Below are 18,622 nucleotides of genomic sequence, written 5' to 3' on the forward strand. Positions count from 1 at the left end.
CGCTCACCTACTATAATTATCTCCCCTGAAAGGATGCGGGAAATTGTTTCTTGTCACAAAGGAAAGCCATTCACACAGTATGCCTTTTACAGAGACAGATATATCCAGGACATAGACTCCTCAAGAATAACAGATGTTAGGGGCGTGGTATGGATTTTCAAGCTTTGTGATCATGATGTCACGTCAACGGTGCTTGTAATGTCATTATACTATGGTCTAAGGCATCTGATGTGATGGCATGCTTCATTCCAAAAGCTTATCTGTAATGCTACCGAACAATACTCCATCTGCAGTTGGGTTTTTGAATAACCGATAAGACCATGCTTATGTGCCAATTATACATCTATCATGCTGTCTTGATTGCCAAAAATTTCAAGTCACTGAGGGGTGGAATAGAGTTTCTACCTCCCTACACGAGCGGCCCACACTGACAGCCTTACTGGCACGACTGGTACAATGACCGGATAGTGAACGCAACAGGGCAACTCGAAGGAATGATTTTGCTTTTATTTCCTTTTCTCTTTCCTTTTATGGCCGTTTGGCGGGGATTGCGAAAGAATGGCTGGAAGCTGGTCGCTACGCCAGGGAAGGGTTATCGCTTTTCAAAGAAGGGACTTACCAACCCTCGAGAGGCCCAGACTTGATTTGTTCGAGGTCAAAGGCTTGCTAGTCACCGGCTTAACCAACAGCTTGTAGAGGTATATCCCGGAGTCTTGCATTGGTCTTGGGGGCTTACAGGTCGGCTAGTTCGGCCGATGAGTATGGTGCGCTTGGTGTGGTCTGTGACGACGTCGACCCCGTCGTTTGTTCGATTCATCAAATAATAATTTAGTGAAGGTTGCGTCAAGAGAACACCAACTCACGCCTCATAACAAGCTCGGTGGGTTCGCAACACCGAGGGTTTGATGTGCTAGAACGGACTTTCTGGCCTTGGTCAGCCCACTACATCTAGAAAGAAGTTGTCGTTGCATTGCCATACCACCCGACCGTCCCACGCCTCCGAATCCCTTTGGTGAATCACAAATCCCCATATCTATGGTCTGTCAATCCCAACCACCCGGTCTGTTTTCAAGGGTTAGGCCATGCGTGTGCTCACCATGGCGGTAGACAATGCCCATATAGTCATAACTATGACAAGAAGCACGACTGAATCTGAGAGTAGAATTCTGCATACGTTTACCAGCTGCTGTCCTCGGTGGAATGGAGCAAGGAACAATCGAGGAAGAATTTCATGCTCTCCATATATGTTGCCCAGTTTGCTCATTTGGCAAATGCGCAACCTACACTGTCTATCAACTTGAAAGGAGATCAGGTTCTGATGCGTGAGATGTGATCAGTATGTCCACACTTTTTGCACTCTGGTCAATTTGGTGGACATCCCGACAACCCCACTTTTGGTAGGGTTGAATTGGAAATAGGTTTTGTTGTTGGGGTGGAATGCTGCTGGCGGGACGAATTCTCATTGGTCACATCCGCCCGGAAAAATAAATGCCCAGCAACGCCATGCTCGACGTTGAATCCTTTGAAATTGGAGGCATCGGAGGCTGAGCAAATTATCAACCTGCTGACCTGGTTTTGATGAGTGATCCCTTAGGGTAGGCAATATATTCAATCTTGGCGCGCCTGTTGATTTTGTATGTGTCTCGTGGGATTACCAAAAGCCGGTTGTGCCGGACACGCGGGAGTAGCTAGTGGTGGTTATGTCATATATAACATTGACCATTCATGTACGAAATGTATAGACCATTGATGCCCATGATTATTGTACCATCGCGAGCGACAAGGCTCACATTTGTGGTAGCCTAGGGTAATAGTATGTACACATGCCAGTACACTCATGTGTTGATCTCGTTGCCTTACGTCCTACGCCCAAAGGTCGAAACCCGAGGGCAAGTATATTCGTTCGGTGCGCATTTGGGGTCCCCTGGCGGGCTTCAAGTGGAACCCCTGGACAGCTTCCTCATCAGGACTAGTCCCGGGCCTACCCGAGCACCAGCAAATGTTGATGGGCCCAGGACAACAACAATCAATTAGAGGGACCGACCAGAAGGCGGTGAAGTGACGCGCCCGCCTGGGCATCTGAACAGACTAATGCCTGTCCAGATTGCGCATCCCGTTCCCGGAGACGGTATCGCAAATCGTTTGACCGTGTCTACTCGGTGATTCCTTTATTATCTTTCAACCTTTCTGTGTCTCTTTACCTCGTTTCCCCCACCTCCTTTATTCTTCTTTACTTGACTTTCTTTCACCCGCCTCATTTGCGTACCCCTGGTCTGCAGGTCACCCAACTCTCCCACTGGGTCTTCCATCGACCGCGATCAGGCACTTCAAAAGGCGATCATCACATTCTGAAAGACGCATGGTCGCAACCAGCCTGGACAATGCCTCTTCAGCATGGGGCCGAATCATGCTGGCCCAAGGCAAAGCAGGATTGGTGGAAACAGGTTTTGCTGCGCGGTGAGAACCCCTCGAACTGATCGGGCATTCTGTGTGTCATAAATGACCTCCGAGCACCAGCGGGGAATTCTGTGTCTGCCGAACGCAACGCAACCCTACCTGATGATTATTAAAGCTCATCACAAGAGCTAGAACGGTAAAGTAGCCTTGTCGGATGATTTGCCCATTTCCCACCCATCGGCTCCCAGATTCCCGGATCCCCGGACTTTGGTTTTGCCCAGGTGTCGCTGGGCTGCCTCGTTGTTGCGAGATCTCCGCCCCACGCAGTGACATAATGGGCAATTCCGAGGCCCTGTTATGCATGGCCCGTCACCAAGGTCGGTCTTTGTCAAGCGGACAATAATCTGAAGGCTTCAGAGCGCGGACGTTGAGAACAGTGTGCAACAAGCAATCGGTTGGAAGCAGACATACGCCGACTCACTGGACCCGCCCAGCTTTCGCGCTCACGCTTCATTGGCTGTCCCCGATCATTGGAGTCTCTCATGGCATTTGGTAAACACTTTGCTGGAATGGGAGAATGGTCGTGGATACTGCTGGTCCCAGAAATCAATGCGGTAGCTCCTTTTATGCGGCGAATATGTTGGAGGCAGCCTCGCAAGGCGCTGGCCTCGGACGGATTTTGAATGCCCTCCCACTCCAACTCGTTGAGCGCCGCGAGACACGACAGGCCCTCTAGATGCTGGCCGGCATGCGGACAGGTGCCGTCGGTGATCAAGGAGAGCCGGCGGATCTGCTTCTGATGGTGCACGAAGTATCCTTCAGCATCCAAGATATTGGCAGGGATGCAGGTCCCGATATATCATCTAGATATGTAGGTCAGTTGCGGTTCCTCCAAGCAATGTCACAGTACATACTGAAACGAATGAAGGGTCCCGGGCTCTAATAGGATAAAGGCTCGGTGTATATGGGATGACAGACTGTCTAGAAACCCCCTGTGAGCGGTTGGTTCGTGCGGACTTCCCAATGTGAGCCCTCTTGGCGACCTGGCAGGTGGAAAGAAGTTGCTATTGTACACACAGCGGTGAAACCGAGCGATATGTATGGGGCGTTAACCATTAACTCCCTGGCATGCTGCAGAATCTCCCTGGCACGGCAATTGGGTCCGTCCCCTAAATAGGGACTGACCTCGAGGATGTTCAAGACCCATTCATTGCTGGCACGGAAGGTTATCGCACGGTGGAGCCGAGGGAACACAGCGGCATATAGCGTGGTTGAAACAAGACTCAGCGACCGCACGCTACGTTGTGGCAGCTGGCGCATCGTTAGCAGCGTTTCGGGGCTGAAGCAGAGTAGCCTACCATACATGCCAAGTCGGCGATAGCATCCACAATCTCGAGGGGCAACTGGCTTAGCATGGTTCATTATGCCGCGGCGCGAGTCTGTCTCAGCCGCGGCCCAATCGTGCTAGAGATCCTTCTTATAGACCAGGACAGAACATGTCCTGCCAACCTTTTTGGCGCATCTTGAGACTTTCAACCTTTCGATGGGGCATATTTAAGAAGCTCCCATTTTCGATATTGTAACTGTCCTGGCAATCTTGCGGATTACGGACCGTTGATGTGAACCGTGCCGATGTCGGGAAGTACTACTTTGGCTAACCCTGTCCGTTATTTAAATCGTTGACCGGAGGATGTCACCTACTAAAAGTTTTTTGGGCCGCGTGGGCGCGGTGTCAAAATAATCCGCAAAACGCTGATGACTAACAGATTATTGGTCAATCCACCGCCTTCGAGCGAGCCGCGCACTTTCGCGACACAGTGACGAGGATTCTACAATGGTAGTGGACTCGGAGCCTCGGCCGCCTGGCATTGTGTCAGCCGTGTGTTTACCGCGTTATAGTTTGAGGTGCTGACAACTCCACGGACTAGCGGTGAATGCCCGTGTGACTACGAATACGCATGGGGATAGTGGCCGACCGGGGTGTGCCATGGACCAGGCGATTCCATAACAATGCTCGACACCGAAACCCATGCAGCGCATTAATTGTATTCATCCACAGTGGCGTCCGAATTTACACCTCGTCACATTCTCGTTCTAGTGTAAGCTAGCACAAAATTCATCGATCTACCTGGTTCCCGCGCCATGTCCATATCTTTGAGTGGTGTCAATGCCATGTCCTCAGGTTTGATTGGCAGCAACCGCTCCTCCTTGACGCTAGTGCAGTGTCCGTCCTCCGTTGCTGCCAGTGTCCGCGTCTCGAGAAGCCATGGGGCCAATGTTCGTTCGTGTGATTGGCGTCTGTCTGTCATGTCCGCACGAAAACTATTCGTGCGATTGAAACGTCCACTGACTGCTAATGCGCGATTCCCTGGAGCTTTCTCCAATCAAGTGCGAGGTGTAAGCGCCCATTTGCTGATGCGTACTCCGTATTAATGGTAGGCCCGAGCTCCTGGCATTCTTTCATATTCCAATGAAATACCGGACACTGGACGGGCGCCAATAGGACACATAGTACAGGGATTCCCTTGGTTGCATATTCCGTCGCTTAGCGTAGGGGCATGAAAACCACTCCTGAGTACGGTTTGTCAATCAACAACTCGGAATCTTCTCTAGCCTAGGAACACAGCGTAATTCAGTTGACTTCAAAATGACTTGTGATCTGTGGGAGGGGCAACATGTTGTGTGCTGTGGCTCCACTAGCGTGGTCGGAGGGATGTATCTGATCAGTAATGCAGCGATGCCCCTATGATTAGATACTTCAAACCTGTCACTGCGACGGGACTTTTTCGCGAACAGCCTAGTTCCGATACGCCATGCCGCAAGTCACCGTGCCACTGTCCCAAGCCATTGACTTTGCCCGGCTTTGTCAGGGCCTCGAAGTCCCTTCACTAAAGGCACTAGTCAAGCAATACGGCGCAATAATCACAAACCACGAGATATTGTCCACCGCGAGGAATGGCTACTTCTCCAGTGGTGCTTTTCTTTCTCGCAGTCAATGCTACCAGCCGTTGCCCGAGTGAATCCGCTTTCGAGCGATCTCAAGTCAGCTGACCCCGCCTTTTCACTACTCAACGGGAAAAAGATCGGCAGCATTGAAATGCCCAAAGAAAGCCTGAAGATCGCAAAGGATGACTGGTATGACTACTATAATGTTCGGTACGGCAACAGAAGCCGAGATGCCATGGGTTCTGAAGCTGCGATCGTGTGCTGCTCTGAATGGTGTCGAGCAGCCGTGAATGGCATGCAAACCTTCGGCGCTTGGGCCCAGGGACGCGCTCTGACCCAGCGAGGCTGCTCGGGCGGAGTAGCCCCACTCCTCCGTAGCGACCGACGGACTATCTACAGTATTCCTGTCTACTCCGTACACTGCTTTTCCGGAACCTGAGGTGACGGCGTGGATAGTACTGATCTCTGATTGATGTCTGTGCGAGGCCCACTTTTTTGACTGGTGTACGACGTACCTGGAGCCCCGCAAGTTGTGGAGTCACCGAGAAAGGCGTTGGTGCCTTGTCCGCTAGTTTGATTGGTGTCGGCGATCGCCCCTTGATCGGGTTCATGCGATGTCCGATTGAACCAATGCGAGTGTCCTATCTCTACCACGGAGTACATCTTCCAATATAGGAGCTTCTGTGCCGTTCTAGAGATATAATTTGTAAGCGCCCAGTTACTGATGCGTGTTGAGACCAGGGTTCCCTTGAATGGTCAATCGGCGCCAAATGGTCGAGATGAGAAATGTTGCATAGCCTTGGGACTTTGCAGTTGTCGGACCTTCCGCAGCTGGCTTGATCGGGCCATTACCCCTGGCACGCAGGACAGATTAGCTACCATCATGCCTACAAACCCATAGAGCAAAGCTATGCCCTGGTAGTCCAGTCTGTTGTTAGTGTAAAAGTTCGGCTCGGGTATTCCAAGCCTGAGCCTGTGTACAGATCGAGAGTTACTAGCTCTACAATTTCACTGGGTGGCACTAGACGATGGAACAAGCCAAACGCATGGTTCGTATCGACATAACTCAATCTATACTGAGAAGTAAAATTGTGCTACCGACTAGCACTTGTTGGCTGTTCTCTAATTCGAGGCAGAAAGGCGGCATACATCGCACCGGTAGCAGACAAATCCAGGCCATTGACCAATAGATTGAGTGGACATTGTACAGACATTAATCAAAGGGCAAGCAAAACACCCACTCTAATCAAAGAGCGCTTGCTGGCTCCACAGCCTGCGAGGCTGAAGCACCAACAAAATAATAAACAGATTGGAACATTATTGTGCACCCTTCAGGAAACTTGCAGGCGATAGGGAGACACTCCGTACGGGCGGCTCCAGCGGGTCAAAGCGCGTTGCTCAGACTCAACGGTGCACGCGAACACTAAGCCTTTACTCCATGTACTGACAATCTCAGGAGAGAAAAGTAGAATTTGTACCCGCGCGTCTGACACGAGTCGTAGCACCAACATGATTCGCCAGATAATTGGTGACTCGTAGTCTTTCCCGTCCATCCCTCTGGTTATTGAAGCAAAAGCCGCATACAGGTGGCCGCCACTTAATTTGGATCGCGCCTTAGTGCAAGACCAATGTGATATCTCTTGCATAAACCCGGACAATGAAGCCCCTGTTTTTGATTGGTGATCCATGCTCATCGATGCATCTAGCTGTCACGACGCGTAGCCAGGATCGATCGTCTAGAACATGGAATCAGCTATAAAGCACCTTTCACCTGTAGACAATTCAGTTATTGGGATAGAACGTCTTACTTTTAGCCCTCATACTCTTTACAAATACTACGATACGATACATTCAACAAGACCTCCGCAAGACGAAATGCAGGCGACAGGAAAGAGGCTTATCCAATACGTTGGCAACGTTGCCTTGGCGGATATTCAAAACGCTACGCATCGAGAAGCTGTGTCTACTTTCTGCGCAAAGATTGAGCAAGAGGTAGGATTATCAGTATTGGTTTCTAAAAACGCTCGGCTGATTCTATGATTTAGAATCCGAGGGTGAAGAAAGCCGAAATTAAGGGCTCGCAACCTCATAAATCGCATGATGACCCGGAGGACAAACTGAATGTTATCAGCGTCAGGTTCAAAGACGATGTCGATATCGGACTCGGCACAGCTCATGTTCATGAAGATGGAACTGGGAAGGTGAGGTGGAATAAATGGAAGAAGTGAAAAGCTGATTTGCAGTTGAGCTAAAGCTCCGGAGACTGACGCTTCTTACGCAAAGGCGTCGGGAGTTGTGACCGCGTCTTTGACTCCAGAATTTGGGACTACTGTATTGTACTACGTTTTAGTCTACCGTACTGCTGAACCGAACTTTCTTTCTAGACATAGCCTAAGCCATGTCACTATACGCATTCTGCAGTACAAAGTTCTACCGTCACGGTGTAGCCTAACTATATTTATCCCGAGAAAATATGGCTAATCACAGAAATAAACTCTAATTGGTCGGTTTGCTCTGTCACGTCGGGCCAACGTAATAACTCTTTGGCCAATGGGATTCTCCAGGTGAGGCAATCTACCATTGGCCGCCTTCGTGTAAAGTGGAGCCTGATTTACGGAAAGAAGTCGGTCCACCAGCAAACGCCCTCCGCCTTCACGTCCGCCCTCGGGTCTCTCATAAAGCCGCTCGCAGCCAAGCTGGAGTCCTGACGAAAAGTCCTTCAACAATCGCTTTTATAAAAATAGGCAAAGTCGGCTTGATGATAACAAAGTACTCATCTGCTCTAAGAAATGGGCTGTCCCTGATCAAGCCTGATAAGTTCGTCTTACAAGCAGCAATATTCCGTTGCAAGCGAGCAATGTGTTCTCAAGCGCCTAACGTTCAATCCGAATCCTGGGAAGAAGAGAGGCTCCCGTTCTATAGGCCAGAGCAATTTTATCCCGTGCATATCGGTGAATTACTGAATTCAAAATACCGGGTTGTGGGAAAACTTGGTTACGGCTCTTACTCTACTGTATGGCTATGTCATGAAAAGAGGTACGTTCCGGCTTTTGCTTTTCGTGATGATGCCCAGTACTAACCTGGATCTGTGAAGTGAAAAAAAATACGTGGCTGTTAAAGTCTTGACCAATAGTCTTCCAGAGCGAACTCTATCTGGAGAGTTGGGCATCTATGAACACTTGAGCAATCTGAAGACGTCCCATACCGGAAGTGCCTATATTCGCGGCTTGTATGATACTTTCGACCTTTTAGGTCAGGACGGCATCCATCGATGTTTGGTGCAACCACCAATGCATATGTCCTTACATGAGCTCCGAATGCGTTCTACGTCCCAGAGACTTGACGAGTTTTTATTCAAACAAACCTTGCTATGTATCCTACGGGCTCTTGATTTCCTTCATAGGGAAGCGAATGTTGTTCATACCGGTATGTCCTCCATTACAGCTGATAGGCGGGAATATTTCTTAGAGATGACTTATGGCGTTATAGACATCAAAGCTACGAACATCATGCTTAGCATCGATGATAAATCGATACTAGAAGACTTTGAAAAAGCCGAGCAACAAAGCCCAAGTCCAAAGAAAGTTGTGGATGAGAACCGTACAATATACACTTCACGAAGACTGCGCCTACCTAATGACAATTTATGGGGTCAGCCAGTCCTCTGTGACCTTGGACAGGCCAGGATCGGACATGCTCACAGGGGATTGATCCAGCCCGATATTTATAGGGCCCCCGAGGTACTTTTTGACATGGGATGGGGTCATAGTGCTGATATCTGGAACCTTGGAGTCATGGTAAGCAGATATAATACCAATGAAGTATGGTTACTAACTCCCCGCAGGCGTGGGATATTTTTGAAGGGAGACATTTATTCAGTGCGCTTGATGAAGACCAGGAATACTCGCCGTCCCACCACGTAGCTGAGATGGTGGCTTTTCTTGGGCTGCCGCCGTTGTCCTTCATCCAGCGAAGTGAAGAAACTCGCCATGTATTTTCAGAGAAAGGTCCTTCTCACTTTCTTCTTTAGCTGATCAAGCTAATGATTTCATAGGCGAATGGCTAGGCGCGGGCGGTGTCACCATTCCGGATACTTCCCTTGAGAGATTAGAGGAGTATCTCAGCGGAAACGGCCAGCAATCTTTCCTACAGTTCATACGATCGATGTTGCAATGGATCCCTGGGAACAGAAAGACAGCAAAGGAGCTATTGAATGACTCTTGGCTTAATTCGTAGTCACGGATTTCAATCCAGATTTGGAAAACTATGTTCTGACTTACGACATATGAGTTTATTGCGCTTATTAAATCTAACCTGCAACGATCCAAGAAGATCGTATTTATCCCCCTTATGTTCTTTTTTCTACAGTAACGTAGCAGCTAAACTGGTCCATAGAGGCTGCCGGGTTCATTCAGGCCTAGAGCCAAGAAGATGCCCAAAGGTTCGTTTTTGGGATGATGGCTGTATGCAGAGAGCTTGGCTTACCCCCGATAAGACCTTGTAGCTGTGGGGCGACCAAGAGCCGATTCCGGAAACATTAGGCCGAGGCAGGTGACCTCAATTGTAGGTAGTGTAGAATATTGCAGTCCACAAAGCTCACACGAGCTGGCTGTTTTAGATGAGCATTCTTGCGGAGACCACCTATAATTGCCTCCTGTACTCCCATGAGCAATCCATGAGCAATCCATGAGCAATACATGAGTGTCCATAAGTGCTCCGTGATCAATAACTGAGGAATTCATGAGTAATCCAAGAGCAATCCAAGACTGGGCGAAACAATAGATGGAAGCAAGCAGAATGATCTTTGGGTCTCGCTCCCTGGTATCGTCGGAACTTTGTGATCCTTTGGTGCTTAGGTAAATTCTTTCTATAACTGATTATCACGTTCAGAAGACTGAATGGAACCCACTAGCTCTCATCGCAGTATGTAGAAAAGAATAGATGGTAAAGCCAATTTCTGGAAGTCTGTATCACTATGCATACTTCTACGTCATGTTTGCACAAGTAAAGTGGGTGTAATATTTGTCTTAGTCTATTCCTATAGTATTTAAGGTGCATTCAAACGGCCAAGGATGGAAATCTGCTAGGACATGTGGTATGAATATGTTATTGTTGAGTCACAGCACGTCTTGCTACTCTCTTCCCGGAGTCCGGATAAAAGGATTGAGGTCATATAAACTCAAAGGAAATCTGAATTCCGGCTTCCTGGATCTGAGCCAATAGAATGATCGCAGCCAGCACGCTGGTACATAGGCAACAAAGATGGTCATGGTAAATGGAGTATATAGATAATTATCTTGATATCCATGTTCCAGGATCTGAGTAGTCTAGATATCTGCTAATCCTCCTTTGGCGGTTATTGCTTTCGTAACAACCCATTGAAATACCATGCTCTATAAACTCAGATTCTGAAGCCTAAAACCTCAATATATTGTATTCACTACACTTCATCTCGATTCGAGTCCAGCAACTCTCAGTTTCTCGCTGACATAGGTCAGCAACAAAACCACAGCGCCCGCATGTTAAGTGGCACTGGACTTGGGTCTTTCACCCTCTTCTGTTCATACTGTAATTTCAAAAGATAAATTGGGAGGCGAAGGCGTTATGCCTCCAGAATGCGGAGAGGGAGATGAGTACGGGCGTGGGGCGGATCCCGGAGACGCGTCAAACACGGGAGTGGAAATACCGGGCGCACCGTCAACGACTCGGCACTCGACACGAACAGTGACAAGACCAATTCATTATGGTCAAGACCAGGAAAGAGAAGCAGCCGAGAGAACCTCCAGGAAAAACTCCAAAACCGGGAAAGCAAAGGAATTGGACCCGGGAAGCGTACAGGATTTGCTACGCGGATTGTGGGAAGCCAACAACGCGCTCCAACAACAGGTAACGAAGCTCCAGATCCACCTTGAGCGACGTGACGAGGAGTTCCAGAAACGTGAAATCGAACATCAAAAGGCGATTATAACCCTTCAGCTACATCTCAAGGAAGTCCAACAAGAAATACGAACAACCCGACAGGAGACACGAGAGCTCAAGGCTTCGATCATCAGTACTCAACAGGAATATACCGAAGAAACCAAGCAAGAGGTCACGACGCTGCGGAAAGAGATCGCTGAACTGTCTAGTGCAGTTCGGTCCCGCAATGGAATCACCTCCCATCCCACAACAGAAGGAACTGAATCCACAGGAAGAAGCTGGGCCTCGGTGGTGACGCCAGCATCGAACTCATCAACAGCTCGAAGCACCCGCGTGGGCCTAACCCTACCTATGGTCCGAATCGACACCCGCCAAGCCTCGCCCCAAATCAAAGACATCCTCCAAGACCCAACCCGACTGCAACAAACAATCAGTACACACCTACGAGCACACGACCAAACTAAGAACATCCAGATCGAAGGAATCAAATTAGCACCAAGGAACCTTGTTAAAATCTTTACAAATAAAGACGAAAGTTCAGCGCTCCTTCGAGCACACCAGGAATGGCTTCAGGCCCTCCCCGGCGTGAGGTTGTGTGGCGAACCCTGGTTCCCAGTGAAACTGGATGAAGTGAGGAAAGCCGATGTATATGACAGCGTGGGCAAAGAGAACCCGACATTCAGGACTCAGTTCGCAGAGGAAAACAACGATACACAAATCAGAATGATTCGGTGGCTCAGTGGCCCCAAATCGTACGGATCGATGGTAATCTACGTGACCAAAGAAACCGATGCCCTTCGACTACTAGAACGAAAAATCACACACATCCGAGGTGAAGCAGTTTTCACAGATGCCTACCGCTACCAGGAGCGACCCATTCGATGCCGAAAGTGCCAGGTATATGGGCATAAAGCGGCGCGTTGTCCAAACCATGCAGTATGTGCGCGATGTGCAGAACACCACATGACGGCAGATTGCGAAGCAACCAACACACGATGTGCAGCATGCCGGACGGACGGGCATACTGCAGATGACCGCAACTGTGAGACGTGGAAGAGAATGAAGATGACGACTCAGAGTCAGCGGCCACCCCCCAGAGCCAACTAATGGGACCATGCACAGAAACGACACACAGGCCCCTCCGTATCCTTCAAGCCAACTTAAGGAAAATGCCAGAAACGCAATTGAGCCTGCTGAACGACACCTCCTTGAAACACTACTATCTCCTACTAAATTCCGAACCTTCCACCATGCTCATCGAAGGGAAATTAACGATCCACACACATCAAAAGTGGACTGCAATCCTCCCAACGGTGGGCGAGGATGAAATCAAGAAACCAGGAATATGCAAAAGCATGATCTGGGTGAACCGAGATCATCCCGCCTTCCAACAAATCGATATACAATCCACGGATATCACAGCGGTCATTATACGCCCTGGCCATCGGAAAATACTGGTCATATCGGTGTATGTACCACCAAGGACAGATGAACAACATTTAGGAATCCTCAAAGATCGGCTAGATATGATTAACTCGGTGATTTTAGCGCAGAAGAATCAGCATAGACCGCAGCTCGAGATACTCGTGGCTGGGGACTTTAACCGCCATCACCACCTGTGGGGCGGAAATCATGTCTTTGCCCGTCATACCCAACGAGATGAAGCCGAACCGATCCTTGACTTCATGGCGGACCATAACCTGCAAAGCCTTCTACCAAGGGGAACAATGACATTCGAAAGTTCTCGAGGAAGATCAACCATTGATCTGACCTTGGCATCACCGGAATTAGCAGCCCAGTTAATTCGTTGCCGAGTCCACCCTCGAGAACATGGATCTGATCACCGAGCTATTCAATCAACCTTCAATATCAGTGTCTCCAGTCCTCCGCCCTACCAACCACGGATTCATCTTAAACAGGCACCGTGGGACGAGATCTGCACTCAGCTAACCCACTTGCAACATAGGATCAGGCCACTCAACAGTGAGGAAGAACTCGACCAGACAGTGGAATGGCTTCTCTCCGAGGTGACGCAAGTCCTCAGCAAAACCTGCCTAACGGGGAAACCATCGCCCTACTGTAAGAGATGGTGGACACCGGAACTAACCAAATTGCGGGAGGAGTACACGAAGATAAGAAACCTTTGTACCAGAATGCGAGACTACGGGAATTGGTGGTCGCAGCTGGACGAAGAGGCGCGTAAACGACGTCAGAGGTACCATACCGCCATCAGAGATCAAAAGAGACGACATTGGAAAGAATTTCTGCTGAACGTCGACAACATATGGACAGCCGCAAGATATATGGTAGGTAAAAGTGGAACTGCACCGATCCCAGCGCTACACTCTGGCGAAGATCTAGTTGAGGATGATAAGGACAAGGCTGAAGTGTTACTATCCGCCTTCTTCCCGCCAACTCCAGCAACACCAGAACAGACACTTGGTAGACGGAGACAATCCGAACCACTTCCATTTCTTATGTTAACTCGCGAGGAGGTTAAGTGTGCAATCATGAAGATGAAACCTTGGAAAGTGCCAGGCCAAGATGGTCTCCCCGCTGTGGTGTGGCAGAATACCTGGCCAGTGACTGGAAACCTTATTGTTGCAATTTTCCGGGCGTCGATCCGACTCGGATATGTCCCCAAAATATGGAGAAGTGCAAAGATAGTGGTCCTCCGCAAACCTGGAAAAGACCCATCGTTACCGAAGGCATACCGACCAATCTCACTCCTGTCAACATTAGGGAAAGCATTGGAAAGTATCGTTGCAACAAGAATTTCTTACCTGGTTGAAAAGCACCACCTGCTTCCGGAAAACCACTTCGGAGCTCGGGCGGGGCGATCATGTGAACAGGCGCTCAACATCCTGGTGGAAAAGATATGTCAGGCATGGCGGGAAGGGAAAGTCCTCAGCCTGGTCAGTTTTGACGTCAAGGGGGCATATAACGGGGTAGCGAAGAATGTCCTACTAGAACGACTCCGAGAACACAGAATTCCAGTACCAATCATCCGATGGGTAGCAAACTTCTGTTCGCAACGCCGAGCAAGTCTTGTGGTCAACTCCTTTTGCTCCGACGAAATGGAGATCATTCATGCCGGATTGCCGCAAGGATCCCCACTGTCACCAATTCTGTTTCTCTTTATGAACGCCAACTTAGTAAACATTCCCATCTCCAGGGAGGGTGGTGCTATTGCCTTCGTGGATGACTATACCCACTGGACCGTCGGCGAGAGCGCAGATGAGAACACAGTGCGGCTCCAAAACGAGATCATCCCGCGAGCACTGCGGTGGGCGTCCGAGTCCGGAGCTACTTTCGAGGCCGACAAAACATCATATATACACTTCACAAGTACACCTCGTGTAAATCCTCTCCCTCCATCTCCCCTGCGAGTGGGCCCGACTCCAGTAGCTCCGCAATCCACGATCAAGGTGCTCGGGGTGTGGTTGGACCAAGGCTTAAAATTCAAACTCCACGCCGCGGAAGCAGCCAAGAAAGGAATTCGAGCAGTCCTCGCACTAAAACGACTGCGAGGCGTCTCCCCTAATACCGCCCGACGACTGTTCACCGCAATGGTGACATCCACGGTGGACTACGCAGCATCAGTGTGGTGCACTCCCAAAGGTGATGTATTTGTACCTAACTGGGTGGTGAAAGCATTGAAACCTATCCAAAGATATGCAACACAAGCGATTACAGGAGCGTTCCGCTCCGTCTCATTAACCATTGCGGAAAGTGAAGCAAGCATCGAACCGATCGAGACCCGGCTTCGGAAACGAATCCTACGCCACTGGATCAAATGCCACACATTACCAACGAACCATCCATTCTGGCACTGCCGCCACCAGGCCGAGTTCGTGGCTCGCGCGTACAGCTCCCCGTTCATGAAGTTGAGAGATCTCTGCAGCCCTCGGCCGGAAATGGAGATCATTCAACCATTTGCACTAAGCCCGTGGAGCTTAACACTGCAGGACTTCATCAGCCTCTCCGGTAGACCCGTAGATGTGCAACGCATACAACGCAGCAAAAGAGCATGGCTAAAAATATTTGTAACCTGCTCGATGAAGAAGGGAAGTATACAAGTTGGTCTAACAGCACAAGTCGGTCAAACAACTTTCTTCCAATGGTCGAAGACCGTTGGGCAGGAGGAGAACATTAATCTGTATTACACACAGCTGGGAGGCATCTTGGAAGCTACAACATACATCTCGAGCATCACGACAAGGATCAAAATGCCCCCCTACAGGATATGGACAACCATATTCACCAACAACTAGTCCGCTTTACAGGCATTAGCCAAACCGACTCAACAGAGCGGACAGGCGCTCATCAGCCAGATCACCCATCGAATCTTCAGCATCCACAAAACAGGAATGAGAGTCGACCTGAGATGGATTTCCAAACACGATCAAACACCAGGGGTAGAAGCGGCGAAGGCACTATCACGGTGTATATCCGACGCAGACCCAGATGCACTCCGCCGAGAAGACATGCCATCGTGGGCGAAAATCCAGTTGCCATCATCCGTGTGGCGGATCACACGAGATACAATCAGGCAGCAGAGAATCGACAAATTTCACCATAACAGGTTCGGCCAGTTCACCCGAGCAATCGATAAGGCCCTGCCCAGTAAGCATACTGCGAGTTTGTATGACGACTTGGACCGGGAAGAAGCATCCACCCTCGCCCAACTCCGAACAGGCCACGCGAGGTTGAACAAGTTCCTATTCTCCATCAATCGGACAGACAGTGCAACATGCCGATGTGGCCACGGAGAGGAGTCAGTAGAACACTTTCTGTTCCAGTGCAGGAATTGGGATCATCTACGAACGGACATGACTCGGGCCATGGGAGCAAGACCGAACGACCTATCTCTAGCACTTGGAGGTTACTCCTCACGAATGGGCCACGACGGAAAACCACTCGATGGCAACATGGTGGCATGGAAACCCAACAGGGAAGTGATTCACACCGTTGTCAAGTTCGCCCTGAAAACAGGGAGATTCACCGAAGATCAACACACTTGAACTGAAATTAATAAATCACACGAGATACAATAACACAATGTATAGTAAAATCTAGATAGATCTAGCTAGGGGGCTACATGCAGCCAATGGCCGCGAAAAGCCTGAGGAATCAATCAATCAATCAATCAATCAATCAATCAGAACGAATTCTTGGAATTTCTCGTTAAAGAGAAGCTTAATTGATGTTAAACCTGGTTCAATATATTAACCGTGCTTCTGGCTATCGCCCAATACCCAGAAGTCATGGTTAGTGGGACTACTTGGCCAGTGTTGGGGATCCAGCCCCTGAACCACCTCGAGCATGCCACGCAAATCATAGCCGAGGCCACAGCACTGCTGGAGCTTGACAACACCAAACGCGCCAAATTACCAGCCCAATCCCTGGAAGCCTTTCTGAATAGCGTGATTACACTAGCTAAGAAAGCCCGAGAGCAACCTTCGGCACAGGAGATCCTGGGGAAACTAAACAGCTTGCAGCCGATCGCAGAGGACATCACCCTCATTAAAAATGCTGTCAACAATGTACTCGCGTCGCCTGCTCCCATGCCACTCAACGCAGCCACCCGAATCGCTTCCTGGGCGGATGTAGTCCGCTCGGGCACGCCCTCGTACCTGTCCACGCCAAATAGCAGAGCCTCCACAACCGCAAGCGTCAAGGATAGGGAAACCGTAGCGAAACTTGATGCAAATTCCGCGGCCGGTCTCCGCAAGATATCCCCAGAGGATCTCCGCAAAAGAGTGAACGATGCATTGGGTTCACGGATAAACCTGCTTGGGAAAGCCCCACGCGTCATAGCAGCAAGGCAGCTGAAAAGCGGCGATGTAGTACTTCACACCGCAACCACGGCAGAGGCAGACACACTGAAGAACACCGAAGAGGAATGGGTCAAGGTCCTCGGGACGACTGCTCGAGTGATTAAGCCCACGTATGGAGTGATTGTCCACGGAGCACGCACCGACAAGGAAATAATTAGTACCGACAATCAAGACAGAGCTATCGAGAAGATCGAATCGGAGAACGCCGTACTTCATGAAGGAGCGAAGGTACCCTACGTAGGGTGGTTGACCAAGGAAGGCGGAAGGAAAGCAGCCTCCTCCCTTGTCGTGGAATTCACGACAAAATACCACGCTAACCGGGTCATCCGAGAGGGACTGGTATTGAACGCGATCCATCACGATTGCGTCCTGTACGATCGGTCATGCAGGCTCAAGCAGTGCTATCGTTGCCACGAATATGGCCACATCGGACCCCAGTGCGACGCCGAAGAGAGATGCGGATACTGCGCGGGAGCGCACAATACCAAGGAATGCATAGCGAGGGACGCTGACCCGAAACCCGCGCCCAAATGCGTGCTGTGTAAGGGTCAACACACTGCCTGGAGCAACGCTTGCCCGCGAAGACGGAGAGAGCAAGCAAGGATAGAGCAAGCCCGGAAGACCCGTCCTATCTTTCACTACGAATCAGACGAATCAAGACCAGCAGCTGCTGGAACCGCCACCGGCGGAGGCGTAGAGAGGCCTCCGAATCCGCTTGAGAGGGGAAGTAACCTAGTAAATTTGACCGATACACCGACCCCGAGTCTGCCCGCTAGCCAATCTCATCAGTATGACCTCCGAAAGACTATCCAGCCATCAACACGCGCGGCAGATGATGAATGGCAAACGGCACGTCGTAGACGACGAACACGATCGCCCCAGAAGGGTAGCCAGAGGGATAGAAGCCGAAGTCCAAGAGCTAGTCAGGGCCGCTCAGCTCTGTCGGAAAGGCCTGTGAATGCCACCCTGGGAAGAGGGAATGCGCGCGACCAAGCAGTCCCGGGAGAGAAGATACAGACACTAGAGAACTTCTTCCAACTCACCCCCAGCCAACAATGAGCGCACGACCAACTCTGTCAATACTGCAGTACAATGTAATGAAGTCTCGAGACAAAGTCATGGCCGCATTGCTGCGAGACAGAAAAATCACAAGCTACGATGTGTTGGCTATCCAGGAGCCATGGCGAAACCCTTTCGTCCATGCAACCCACAGTCCCATCCCTCAACATTTCGAAGTGGCCTACTATGACCACAGGAAGACTCGCGTCTGCTTCTTTGTAAAAAAAAAAGGATCGCGAGCCATCAATGGACAGTCACACACCACACACCAGACCTTAGCACACTGGAGCTAAAGTGGGGTGCGCATGAGGAAACCATCATCATTCATAACGTCTACAACCCCGTCCCAAGCCTCGAACCCACTAACAGCGCCATAACAACGCTACAAAGGGTGGTAGACCGGTGGAAAGACGCGGAACAAATTGTGGTAGGAGACTTCAACCTGCACCATCCCTATTGGG

At 50.0% G+C, this 18,622-nt stretch overlaps 5 protein-coding genes across 5 annotated transcripts; 4 read left to right on the forward strand and 1 right to left on the reverse strand.

Annotated features, from left to right (window-relative positions):
• Window positions 1-3,378: 3,378 nt before the first annotated feature.
• AKAW2_50193A (uncharacterized protein) lies at window positions 3,379-3,812 on the reverse strand (the record flags this gene model as incomplete). Its single annotated transcript, XM_041689983.1, has 2 exons — window positions 3,379-3,708; window positions 3,756-3,812. 2 exons carry the CDS (start codon window positions 3,810-3,812, stop codon window positions 3,379-3,381), a joined length of 387 nt encoding a protein of 128 aa, XP_041543614.1.
• Window positions 3,813-5,392: 1,580 nt separating this feature from the next.
• On the forward strand, window positions 5,393-5,782 carry AKAW2_50194S (uncharacterized protein; the record flags this gene model as incomplete). The annotated part of the gene is made up of 1 exon (XM_041689984.1): window positions 5,393-5,782. The coding sequence occupies one exon, from the start codon at window positions 5,393-5,395 to the stop codon at window positions 5,780-5,782; it is 390 nt and encodes a 129-aa protein (XP_041543615.1).
• Window positions 5,783-7,218: 1,436 nt separating this feature from the next.
• On the forward strand, window positions 7,219-7,571 carry AKAW2_50195S (uncharacterized protein; the record flags this gene model as incomplete). Its single annotated transcript, XM_041689985.1, has 2 exons — window positions 7,219-7,335; window positions 7,389-7,571. 2 exons carry the CDS (start codon window positions 7,219-7,221, stop codon window positions 7,569-7,571), a joined length of 300 nt encoding a protein of 99 aa, XP_041543616.1.
• A 530-nt stretch (window positions 7,572-8,101) lies between these two features.
• Window positions 8,102-9,579, forward strand: AKAW2_50196S (uncharacterized protein; the record flags this gene model as incomplete). The annotated part of the gene is made up of 4 exons (XM_041689986.1): window positions 8,102-8,379; window positions 8,438-9,140; window positions 9,188-9,350; window positions 9,398-9,579. The coding sequence occupies 4 exons, from the start codon at window positions 8,102-8,104 to the stop codon at window positions 9,577-9,579; spliced, it is 1,326 nt and encodes a 441-aa protein (XP_041543617.1).
• Window positions 9,580-14,339: 4,760 nt separating this feature from the next.
• Window positions 14,340-15,536, forward strand: AKAW2_50197S (uncharacterized protein; the record flags this gene model as incomplete). Its single annotated transcript, XM_041689987.1, has 1 exon — window positions 14,340-15,536. The coding sequence occupies one exon, from the start codon at window positions 14,340-14,342 to the stop codon at window positions 15,534-15,536; it is 1,197 nt and encodes a 398-aa protein (XP_041543618.1).
• Window positions 15,537-18,622: the final 3,086 nt, after the last annotated feature.

This window comes from Aspergillus luchuensis, chromosome 5, assembly GCF_016861625.1.
Source record: "Aspergillus luchuensis IFO 4308 DNA, chromosome 5, nearly complete sequence".
NCBI classification, from domain to species: domain Eukaryota; kingdom Fungi; phylum Ascomycota; class Eurotiomycetes; order Eurotiales; family Aspergillaceae; genus Aspergillus; species Aspergillus luchuensis.